Source organism: Narcine bancroftii, chromosome 3, assembly GCF_036971445.1.
Source record: "Narcine bancroftii isolate sNarBan1 chromosome 3, sNarBan1.hap1, whole genome shotgun sequence".
In the NCBI taxonomy this organism is placed as follows: Eukaryota; Metazoa; Chordata; class Chondrichthyes; order Torpediniformes; family Narcinidae; genus Narcine; species Narcine bancroftii.
The window spans coordinates 83,030,215-83,042,896 of NC_091471.1; the positions used below are offsets into that span (position 1 = coordinate 83,030,215).

The 12,682-nt window shown below is 42.2% G+C and overlaps 1 protein-coding gene across 17 annotated transcripts in view; it reads right to left on the reverse strand.

Annotated features, from left to right (window-relative positions):
* The window catches only part of LOC138757315 (mesoderm induction early response protein 3-like), a 152,277-nt gene that overhangs the window by 56,280 nt on the left and 83,315 nt on the right, over nt 1-12,682 (reverse strand). For all 17 annotated transcript variants that reach the window (XM_069924422.1, XM_069924430.1, XM_069924426.1 and 14 more), the window contains 2 exons: nt 11,238-11,372; nt 7,440-7,560 (listed from right to left, as the gene is read on the reverse strand). In XM_069924422.1, coding sequence (XP_069780523.1) covers nt 7,440-7,560; nt 11,238-11,372 — 256 coding nt within the window. The remainder of the gene's footprint in view (nt 1-7,439; nt 7,561-11,237; nt 11,373-12,682) is intronic.

A 12,682-nucleotide genomic window follows, 5' to 3' on the forward strand; every position in this document is an offset into this window, starting at 1 on the left:
AAGGATACAAGACCAGAAACATCAACTATTCCTTATTCCACAAATATTTCCTATGTGATTATTCAAGTAGGGGAGGTCCTACAACTCAAGTGCTTGATTATAAAAAGTTTCCCAGTGAAAGATGTTGTTCAGAAAGTTTGAGTAGCCCAAAAATCTACTTCATTCACACAAAATTCCCATGCATAAATATTTTTCTCAAATTTCAATGTTTCCTAATACCTGCAAATCAAAATCTATTCACACACATATAATCTCCTTTGATGGTGATGATAATCTTTATTATTCTTTGCAATGTACGTTGGATCCCAAACGTGAGAAATCCCATCCACGCATGCGCAGCCATCATATCCGTTGACTTGCGAGAAGCAGCACACACTTTTGGCACGGGATCAAAAAAAAAAGCACTGAATCAGTGGGGAGTCATAGTAGTGACCCCAAAAATGCACTAAAATAGTGAGGCCTGCAGGAGCAGAGCCCTGAGGGAGATCCCAGGAAAGCAATCCACATAAATGGAGTCAAACCCCTGAATGAACCCTCCAGAGAAGGAGGTGAGCGGTAAAAGTTCCGGAAGTACCGGTGGGAGGTTCCTGGGTCCCGATAAAGGGAGGTCCCAATGTAGCCCTTCGGAGGCGGAGGTGTACCAGAAAAAGTCCAGGACTCCTGGTGGAGGATTCCCAGGTCCTGATGAGGGACTGGGGCAGAGGCGAGGTGGCAAGAGCCCAAGGAGGAAAGCCCCCATAGCACTTTGTTAGTGCCAAAAATCCAGCGGGCCTGCTAGGGTGCAGTGTTCCAGCTGAGGAGCACCAAGACTGATCTACCTTCATTGGGGCTGGGATAAGGCGGCAGTGGCCCACCTTCACTGAAGGTGGGGTCCAAGTCTGGCTGCACCAACCTAGCTTTGTGGAATTTGGGGTCTCAAAAAGCAAGCAGTGATACCGTTATGCTGCTGCATGAGATGATTGGACCTCAATACATAGAGTGGCAGCGAAGGGGAGTACCCCACACAAGAGCAGGTAGGACCTGATTCAAACCCAACACACGCATAGCGAAATCACCCACTCGACCAGTGAGAATAACCACCAGAGAAAGCCCGAGGAAGGGCATGGTCTCTGTACGACAGGCACCTGCTCAATCAGAGAGTAAGGCCTGCAAGAGAGCAGAGGCCTTGACCAGCAACAAAATTGTAAGTTGTCTGGACAAATTGGAGGAAACGGTGATGACCATGGTGAGCAAGTTTCCTACATCAGAGCAGGAGGAGGACATTTATGATTATGCATGGGAAGATGATGAAGGGCCGGTAATGGAGGACGAGTCACCCAAATCTCCATACACTGCTCAGGCCAGCCAGATGGGAGCATATATCGACTATTGCCGCAAAGTTTGCAGTACCGAGGGGTATCAGCCAGAGGATGATATTGCGGAGTCAATAATTTGTATGGTATCAAATGCTTTTCAAGAGTAGTACCCCCGCCCTGTTAACTGTTGGAGGTGCCCAAGGTAAACCCCGCGATATGGGACAATTTGAAGGTTGCAAAGACTACAGGGGTCACTGGTTAAAGGTATCAATGCATTCACACAAATACTCTCACACGATTTATTGGAGACCCAAGACGCTCTGGGGCTGTTAACCCATGCAAACTATGAACTGAATGCCTTCAGGAAGGAGGTGATTAAGCTCGACCTAATGCAAGATATGCTCATTTGTGTTGACCATCTAACCCTGTAATAAAATTTCTATTTGGTGGTGATCTCAGCGAACAGGTAAAAGATTTGAATGAGCAGCAGAAGGTGTGGTCAGAGGTCTGAGACCACAGGCAAGAGAACCTGTTATGTTTCACCCCTATCGCAGGTTATCAGAGGAGATTTACTGCTCCAAACAGCAACAGCCAGCAGATCTTTTTTAGGGCAATGCCCACTGTGGAGACAGTGACAACAGAATTTTACCACACGAAGTGCTTCACGGAGGTGGGCCCAGAATGCACCAGCTCACAGACTAGGTGAGTTGAGGAAGTGAATGCTACGAAATTACAGTTGAGTGCACTTGATAATTACAAGGCTTTAACAGTTGGCGCTCGATTAACGCTATTCTATGATAGATGGTGCAACATCGAAGTACTCGAGCTGGCAAAATCCGCAAGCATTGAATCCACGCTGCTGAAGACCCAACTGCGCTGGGTGGGTCACGTCTCCAGAATGGAGGATCATCACCTTCCCAAGATCGTGTTATATGGCGAGCTCTCCACTGGCCACCGAGACAGAGGTGCACCAAAGAAGAGGTACAAGGACTGCTTAAAAAAATCTCTTGGTGCCTGCCACATTGACCACCGCCAGTGGGCTGATATCGCCTCCAACCGTGCATCTTGGCACCTCACAGTTTGGCGGGCAGCAACCTCCTTTGAAGAAGACCGCAGAGCCCACCTCACTGACAAATGACAAAGTAGGAAAAACCCAACACCCAACCCCAACCAACCAATTTTCCCTTGGAACAGCTGCAACCGTGCCTGCCTGTCCCGCATCGGACTTGTCAGTCACCAACGTGCCTGCAGCAGACGTGGACATACACCTCCATAAATCTTCTTCCGCGAAGCCAAGCCAAAGACCATTGATGTTTCTATTCAGCAGACAATAATGGGGTATAAAATCAAATTTGATACACAGAAAACGCCTCTGATAAAGAGGAAGGGTCTATATACATATATACGCAGACCGCAACTGATGAGAGGTTATACATGCCAAGATCATGGCGTTAAAAAAACATTATTGAATGTTGTAGCCATGAAAAACAAGTGTGCATCAAACATCTTCATGTGATCCAAAAGAAGTGGTGCACCAGAGTGATACTGGATCTTAACGAATATGCCTTGTACAGGCATTTAAAAATGGATAACATATATTCTGTGATGCCGATATTATGTAAGGGCTATTACATGGCCTCGATACTCGGTCTTGAACTGCCCACAGTTCAAGAAATTTATCTGGAAGGGAGAGCTATGGCAGTATAAGGCTTTGCTGAAAGGCCTGAGCTCAATGCCCAGGGGATTTATCAAGTTACTGAAGCTAATGTTTGCAAGGCTTAGGAAAGAGGGGCAAATGGTAATGGGTTACTTAGACGATACCCTTATCGTGGGCAAATCGTTCGAAGAAACAAAAAGGACAGTAGCAGCCACCTCAAGATTATTAAGCAGTGTGGGATTTCTTATACATCCCGAGAAATCAGTGATGGTGCCAACTAAGAGGTTAAAGTTCCTCAGCTTCATGATTGTTATAGAAGACATGAGACTTACCCTGCCCAAGGACAACCTGTAGAGGGCTTATGACAGAGTATCATCCCTCCATAAGAAAGGTGGCCAGATTGATTGGGAAACTGGTGGCGGCTTTCCTGGAAGTACAATATGGTCTGCTAAATTATAGGTTCATGAAAAGGGACAAAATATCAGCTCTTAAGGCAGCTAGGGGACATTTTGACAGGCCCACCTATAAGGCTAACAAGTGAGGCCAGATCCAATCTGGTATGGTGGATCGACTAGATCTCGCTGGCTTATGCGAGGATCGAGCTCAGAAAGGTGGACCTGAAGATCAGGTCAGACGCTAGTGGCAAAAGTTGGAGGCAGATGGACGGACAGAGAGTTCAGGGAGGCCTCAAAATCAGTCATCAATTATTTGGAAATGTTAGCGGGGTTTCTAGCACTAAAGTCTTTCTGTGCGAGGGAAGCTGACATTCATGTACTGCTGAGGTTATTTTTAGTGGCCTACCTAAATAATATGAAAGGCCTCAAATATCCTTCCTGTAACAAGTTAGCTATTGAGACATGGCACTGGTGCATTCAAAGAAACAATTGTGTTACAGCCACCTACCTGCCAGGTCGGATTAACACATAGCTAGACCTGATGTCCAGAAAATTCAAGTGGACTCTGGGGAAGAAATACTTTAAACTACTAGCAGACACCTTTGGCATGCTGAAAATAGATTTGTTTGCATCCAGGCTTAATGCCCAGGTTCCGAGTTTCATGTCCTGGCTGCTGGATCCCCAAGCGGAGGCCATTGACACCTTTTCCCTAGAATGGTCAAAATATAACTTTTGTGCATTCCTCCTCCCCACCCCCACTGCCTTGGTGGCGAAGTGTCTGAATAAGATACAGGAAGACAATGCCACAGGATTGCTGGTAGTGTCAAAATGGCCTTCCCAATGTTGGTTCCCCATAATCCTTAGGCTTATGGTGGGAAGTCCATTGGTATTCACAAAAAGCAATGGTCTACTAATCCAAAGATATCAAAGATATCTCATCCATTGTCTCTCTTAAGTCTGTTAGGTTGCAGGATCGGAGAGCGAGGATCGACATAAACACTCTGCAGCCTAGAACTCTGGACAACCTGTGGGCAAAAATAGTATGCTTCCTATGTGGAGAAATGGAAAAAGTACTGTGACCAAATTGGACTAAATGAACAGTCAGCCTCTATTGGAGGAGTACTGAGATTTCTAATCGATATGTTTTATGTCCAGGGGGCCAGCTACAGCGCGGTGAATTCTGCAAAGAATGCACTGGCTGCTTTATTGATGCTACAGGACACGGAACATGAGATAATGAACCACCCCCTAATCAAAAGATTTACGAAAGCAGTGTTCAACTTGTGTCCTCCGATACCACGAAAAAAGGAAATTTGGGACGTAAAGATTGTTTTGGACTATTTAAGGCTACTGTCACCAACTTCCAGTTTGGACTTGAGTAGCCTATCCCATAAGCTGATAACGCTCGTGGCCTTGACATCAGTCCAGAGGGTACAAACTTTGTCTTGCATTCATATGGACTATATCTGTTGGGACAACTGTGTAAGCATTCAAGTTACAGACATGTTGAAACATAACAGGCAAGGGAGAATTGGGACAAAATTTTCATTGTATGAATACAGAGATGAAAAATTATGTGTGTTGGATTGTTTGAAAAGATACTTTGTATGTACAAAACATATTAGACTAAATGAGAAATACCTCTATGTTATGAAAAACTACATTAGCAGGCTACCTCTCAGACATTGGCCAGATGGCTGCAGGAGGTCATGGCTGGAGTGGATATTTCTCAGTTTGGATCCCATTCAACTAGAGCGGCAGCAGCCAATAGGGCCAAGGTCCCTATATGGGTTATCCTCTGTCAGCCGGGATGGAGCAATGAGAGAACCTTTAATAGGTTCTACAACAAACCTTTAAATTCAGAGGGGCAGAGTTTCACGGCTTCCATCCTACACACGGTAGATTGAATAAGGCTGCAGAAGGGGGACCTATTGAACTGATAATGGTCTGTCTGACCACCTGAAGGAGATAAACCACTGTGCTACAAACTCTCACATTGGCGAACCAACGTATATTGCAAAGAATAATGGAGCATTTTGATGTCATTTCTATGAATGCAAGATCTCAGAAGGTTCCTGTGGGTCATCAGTCACACTGAAGCAAAACATCAAACAAACATCAAAACCCACAAAGGATTAAAGTGCAAAGATGCTTTCAATAGCTCTTTTCATCATCAAGGTAAAAGGATCTCTTCGTTCCATCAGCAACTGCAATAGAACCGATTTTTATAGACACCTTTGAAAAATAGATTGTGGAATAGAAGAAGAATAAAGTGAGAAGGCACCAAATGAAAATTCTTCACCTACTTGGGTGCCAGGAGTTGAAATGATGTAACTTGGTTAAATTGAAAGTGAAAGGGCATCAAGTCTGGTTTAAACAATGCTCCAGCATGAATGAAGCATTACTTCCAAATACCATCTGATTCATCTTCAAATCAAGTAATGTTTGGACAAATGCAGTACATGTTGGGTCCCTGGATTCCATCATAGCACAAAGAAATCCAGTACCAATTTTCTTTTGGACAGCAATATAATCTAATAACCATTCGATGCTGCTAGCTTATGGAGAAAAGTGACTGCCATCACTGGAGAATTTGTGAACGTCAGTTTGTACTCAGGATTCATGCACCATCAGACATAGTACAAATAAAGAATGATGGCTAACCAACTGCTGCACATTTTTGAGACCCTCCTTCAACAGAAGAAATGTGGCGATAGGTGGAGGAGAGTGGGGGGGGGGGGTGTGGTGTAAGAAAACAAGAGGTAGTGGCAATGATGGAAGGTGAAAAGGGATCGTGGTTTGGAGAAGGGTTTGCTTAGAACAGAATGTTGCAAGAGTGAAAAAAGTGACATCCTGGCACCAAGTTTGCTTGGCACTACATTGGACTGGCACTTCAAAAGGCAGTGCCAAATAAATTGAGCCACAGCAGGAGTGGGACTGTGCCTCAGCAAATATTGTGTTTAGAAAAAGATGAATTTCTAAATACTTTCAAGGAATACATTTATCATTGATCATTTTTTTTTTAAAGTATCACACGTATAGTCCATTTTGTCAAGGAAATTAACACACTTTTCTTGCTTTTCAAATAGGAACAAAAACAAGATATTTCCACAAATACTGCAACTTAAAAAAAAAAATCAAAAACTTCAGTACAAGGAGCATTAAAAAATGACAACATTGGAGTTGGAATTAGTTTTTTCAGTGAACTTTGCATGCAATACCACCCAACGAAGGAGGATGAAACAGATGTACTCATTTTAGTGATGGGCCTTTGCACAACTCTTGGAGGATCTAACCACGTACAACAGTAAATACGTTCATTAAGCCATCAGGAGAGCTTCTTTATGAAATACACTCTAGTGTATTTCTGAGTACATGGTCAAGGCATCAGATAATTTAGAAAGCTTTGGTCTATTATTACTAAAATCCAAAGTACAGTAATAAAAATCAATAATATGACTTTCGCACAACACAGAAACTCAATCTCTGAACAGAAATGTAATATACTTATTAATTTTTTTTGTTACAGTATCCAAAACGACCCATCAATAATTCCATATTACCGATGACAGTAACATTCGCAAATGAGCAGTGAAGTATGGTTACATCAGAAACACAGACCTAATATTATGCATGTACTGATTTTGAAACGTGGACAAATTGCAAGTTTTGAACTATTTGTTTGCTTATTGGCATGGAAAACCCTTAAAAAAATCATTGAGATTACAGTTTAGCATCAGTATTTCATTGCACTGCATCCTTAGAAAAAAAAATATATCCACAGGTTGTAAAATTAGCCAGTTCAAATGGTATGTGGTTGGCCAAAACGTTATCAGATCTTTCAGAACTTCTGCATTTTGATACTACTGTAAATTTCATAAATGTGTAAAACTCATAACATTTACTTAATACATTTAAATGTTTCTTTCATAACCTCATGAAGATTTGCAAATGTGCAAATTTAATTACAAGTTACTTAGCTTGTCCACAATTCACAATTTACCAATTTTTCTAATTAGTTCTTAAATTTGCCGCAACTGCAGCCCCAATGTTTTTGATCAATTTACAGTAGTTTTGAATCCATAAACTTACATCTTAAGTGTCGGGGAAATAAATCAGTTGTTTCATGAGAAGTGACAGATGGAGTCAAGTCATCAGCAGAAGATTGCGTTTCTTCATCATCACCTGACAGTAGGTCTTTTGCTATCTCCTCCTGTTAAATACAGATTAAAAAATACAAACATTTAATGGACAAAATCTAGTATACACATAAAATAACGTTCTTTTAGAATCAGAATTTATTGTCATGAACAAGTCATGATATTTTGGGGCAGCATCATAATGCAAACATACATAACTATCTTACGACATTACTACAAAAAATAAAATAATAACAGCACACAAAAAGGCAGCATCTTTACTCAGGTATCTGATGGTAGTGGGAATGAAGCTGTCCTTGTGCCGCTGAGCATGTCTTGAGGCTCCTGCATTGTTTCCCTGATGGTAGCAGAGTGAAGAGGGCATGGCCTGGGTGGTGGGGGTCTTTGAGAGTAGAGGCTGCTTTTTTGAGACACCGCCTCATGTAGGTGTCCTCGTTGGAGTGAAGTCTGGTGCCTGTGATGTCACAGGCCAAATTTAACAACACTCCAGAGTTTATTCTTGACCTGAAAGTTAGTGCCTCCATATCAGGCAGTGATGCAACCAGCCAGAATGCTCTCCACAGTAGTACACCTGGAGAAGTTTACGAGTCTTTGGTGACATACGGAATCTTCTCAGACACCTCACAAAGTATAGCCGCCGGTGAGCCTTCTTTGTGACTGCATCAATGTGGAGGCTCCAGGACAGATCCTCAGAGATGTTGACACCCAGAAACTTGAAGTTCTTAATCCTCTCCACTATTGAGCCCTCAAAGAGGACTGGGTTGAGTTCCTGACTTCCTCCTGAAGTCCACAATCATCTCCTTGGTTTTGCTGATGTTGAGTGCAAGGTTGTTATCATTATACCATTCAATAAGCTGATCTATCTCTCCTCTGTAGACATCATTGCCGTTTGTGATTCTGCCGACAACTGTGGTATCATTGGTGAACTTGTAGATGACATTGGAACTGCACCTACCCACACAGTCATGGGTGTTAACAAGTAGAGCAGTGCGCTAAGCTCGCATCCTTGGGGTGTGCCTGTGTTGATGATCAGTGAGGAGATGTTGTTTTCAATTTGTACTGACTATGGTCTTACAATGAGAAAGTCAAGGATCCAGTTGCAGGGTACAGAGGGCTAGATTTTGTAGCTTCTTGGGTAGCACTGTGGGAATAATGATATTGAAGGCTGTGCTGTAGTCGATGAAGAGCAGCCGTATGTATAAATTGCTGTTTTTGAGGTAATCCTGAGCTAAGTGGAGAACCAGCGATATTGCATCTGCCGTGGAGTGATTGTGATGATGGGCGAAATGCAGCGGGTCCAGATCTTTACCTAGGTAATATGATGATGGAATGAGGAAGGGTGCATTATACTGACTGCTTCCTCCTCAACTTAGTGTTGCGAATGTAGGCGACAGATTTTTGATCAGTCAGCAAAGTGAATTTCCTTCCGGCTAAAAAGTGTCTCCAATAGCGAATGGCCTCAATGATAGCTCGTGCTTCCTTTTCAATAGAGGAATGTCTTTTAATTCCAGCCCGTAAAATGTCCGAGAGAAAAAGGCTACTGGCCTACCAGCTTGTTTTAGTGTAGCAGCTAAGGCCCAATCTGATGCATCGGATTCCACTTGAAATGGCAAATCCTCATCAATAGTTGACATGGTCGCTTTGGATACATCTTGTTTGATGTTTTCAAAAGCACAGAGGGCTTCCTCTGATGAAGGTGGAGGGGCCTGGAGAGCCAATAATTCATCTACTTCTTCTGAAACCATAAGTGGAACAACCAGTGAATAGGCGAACACCGACGGATCGTTGCCGCGGCAAGACCCTATTCTAGCTTCCACGAAGATGAATCAAGAAGGGCTTCACGATCTGCAGCCTTCCACGATGAAGGTGGAGTATCTCTACAGCCATAGCCAATAGCAAGCAGTCAGTATAATACGCCCATCCCCATTACATCATCACAGGTACATGTTAATTCTGGCCATGACCAGCCTCTCGAAGCATTTCATCATAATAAAAGTTAGTGCTACTGGGTGGTAGTCATTGAGGCAGCCTATGCTACTCTTCTTGGGTATCGGGATGATTAAAACTGGTGGGAACCTCTTGACTGCCACAATGAGAAGTTCAAAATGTTCGTGAACACTCTGGTTAGCTGGTTGGCACAGATTTTTAGTACCCTGTCAGGTACACCATCAGGGCCTGACACCTTGTAAGGGTTCATCCTCTTGAGTGATGTTCTGATTTCACCCTCAGAGACAGATATCACAGGGTCCTCAGCCTTTTCAGGGATTTGATAGGCACTGTTTGGCTCTTTTTCTCAAAGTGGGCATAGAAGGTGTTCAGTTCATCGGTAAGTGAAACATCACAGCCATCTATAGTGTTTTCCTTCACTTTGTAAGCTACAATGGCTTGCACTCCTTGACATAGCTGGTGTGTAGCTGTCTCGAATTTCCTCTGAAATTGCCACTTTGCTTCAGAGATGGCCTTCCACACGTCATACCTGGACTTCTTGTAAAGATCGCAAACATATCACAAAATTTGCTGTTTTGCGGCAGCATTAGTTGCAAATATTACAATGAATTACATTTTTAAAATAAATAAATTAGTGAAAAAGAAGAGAAAGTGAGGTCGTGTCTGTTCAGAAATTTGATGCCCCAGAGGAAGAAGTTGTTTTTGTGCCACTGAGTGCTAACCTTCCGGATCCAGTACCTAGTTCCTACTAGTAGCAGTGTGAAGAGGGCATGGCCTGGATGGTGAGGGCCCTTAAGGATAGAGGCTACTTTCTTATGACACCTATTGTAGATATCCTCAATGAAGTGAATTTGATGCCCATGATGGCGCTGGCCGAGTTCACAACTCTCTATAGCCTTTTCCTGTCCTGTGCATTGGCATCTCCATTCCTGACAGTGAATGCACTCCACGGTACACCTGTTGAAAATTGCAGGAGTCTTTGATGACATACCAAATCTCCTCATGAAGTACAGCAGCTGGCGAGCCTTCTCTGTGATTGCATCAACATGGAGGCTCTAGGGCAGATCTTCAGAGATGTTGACCCCAGGAATTTGAAGTTCTGGACCCTCTACACTGCTGCCCCCACAAAATGAGAACTGGTTTGTGTTCACCTGATTTCCCCCTTCTCAAGCCCACAATCAGCTCCTTAGTTTTGCTAACATTGAGTGCAAGGCTGTTGTTGTGACACCACTGAACTAGCTGATCTACCTCCCTCCTGTACCCCTCCTCATTGCCTTGTGATTCTGCTGACTGTGGTGTCATTGGCAAATTTCCAGAGGGGATTTGAATTGTGTCAAGTCACACAGTCATGGGTGTAGAGCAACAGGATAAGCATGCATCCTTGAGGTGTGCAGACGCTGACTGACAAGTGTGGAGGAGACGTTGTTACAGATTTGTACCAATTCTGGTCTTCCAATGAGGAAGTCAAGGATCTGGGTGCAGAGACTCAGGTTTTTGAGTTTGTTGACCAGTATTGAGGGTATGATGGTGTTGAAAGCTGAGCTGTAATCAATGAAGAGTAGCCTGATGCAAATGTTGCTTTTGTCCAGGTGATCCAAAGCTGAGTGGAGAGCCAGTGATATTACATCTGCTGTGGAGTAATTGTAATGGTAGGTGACTTGCAATGAGTCCATATCTTTACTTAGGTACAAGTTCATTCTGGCCATGACCAAACTTTCAAAGCATTTCCTTATCAGTTTACTCTGATACATTGCAACAAAGAGATTGAGATTACTGAACTTGCCTTATCAAGAGTCATGTCAGGTAACTCATCAGCAAGCTCACTTGGAGAACTCCCTGGATTTTCATTTTCTATCACTGGAACAGGAGGATCATATCCATAGAGTACCAGCAAGTCATCGAGTGGCATGTTGCTCTCCTGTTAAGCACAAATTATTTGCCATATAACGCTGTTCGTCATTCAGTGCAAAACTACGTCAGAAATTCCCCATCCTATATATTTATCAGTCTCATTCATATTTCATCAACAACTTAAAATAATTTCAGTAAATTCCAAGCAAACTAGGCTTACTGTTACAAATTAATTATTCAAATTCAGAGGCAAAATTAAATCTGTATTTCTTTTTCTTTTAAAAATATCTTTATTGAGTTTGATTAAAAACATACACATATTAATCTAATACATGAGCTGAAATATAAAAGACAGATAATTTGTACTTCTCAAACAATACCCAAAACAGACATAATATCAATTGTGTGTATTCTTCTCGATCAAACCCATTTTATCAAAATGTCTCAAAAGAAAAAAGACCCCCAATTAATTGAAGCCCTCCCTCTAAACAAAGTTAACGTGCATATTGAATATACTCCGGAACATATAAAACGAAAGATGACATTCAGAAACCAGACAACAGTGCTCAGGAGCATCCAGACACCTGTCTTGTAAAAATTCACCTATATATCTTTAACATTATATCTGATTTTTTTCTAAGCTTAGGAAGGACATGACCTCCTGTAACCAATAAATACGAGTAGGTGGAGTGCTGTCTATTTCATCGAGATTGCCCGTCGAGCTACCAATGAGACAAAAGCTTAGATTTGCTCCTGAGATGGTCAATACTACTTCCCTTTCTTGAGAAAAACTAAATAAAGCAATTAAGGGGCATGGTTCTAATTTGTCCTTAAAAATGACTGATAAAAGTTTGAAAGTAATTTTTCTAAAAATTTTCTAAACCAGGGCAAGACCAGAAGCTTCAAAAATTTTACATTTCTCACATAATAAAAGCAAAATAGTTTAATTTTTGAAATATGTGCTCTATGCATCACTTTGAATTGCAATAATGTCACGCACAAAAGGAGGACTCATTAATCCGATTTAGAGCAATATCTTTAAGTGACAAATCCAAGTATTTCTATCTGAAAGCATTTCTTTCATTCCCACAAGCAGAGGGACTTCAGAATGCAAATTTGCATGAAAAACAGATATTAAGAATGAAGGCCAAAAATAAAGGACCCAAAAAAGGGCAGGAACAGTTCCTAAAAAAACAGAATCATTATGCAACAAGGTTGAATCGTTGGGGTAATAATTTAATAGAAACTGAGAACATGTGGAGACAATTAATTTCAAGGAGATACTTCAAAACAAGCATGCAACCTTAGGTTATTTGGGTGCTTAAAAAGAAAGCAGTAAACCAAGCTAGAATGAAAGCAAAGAGAAACAGTGGAAAT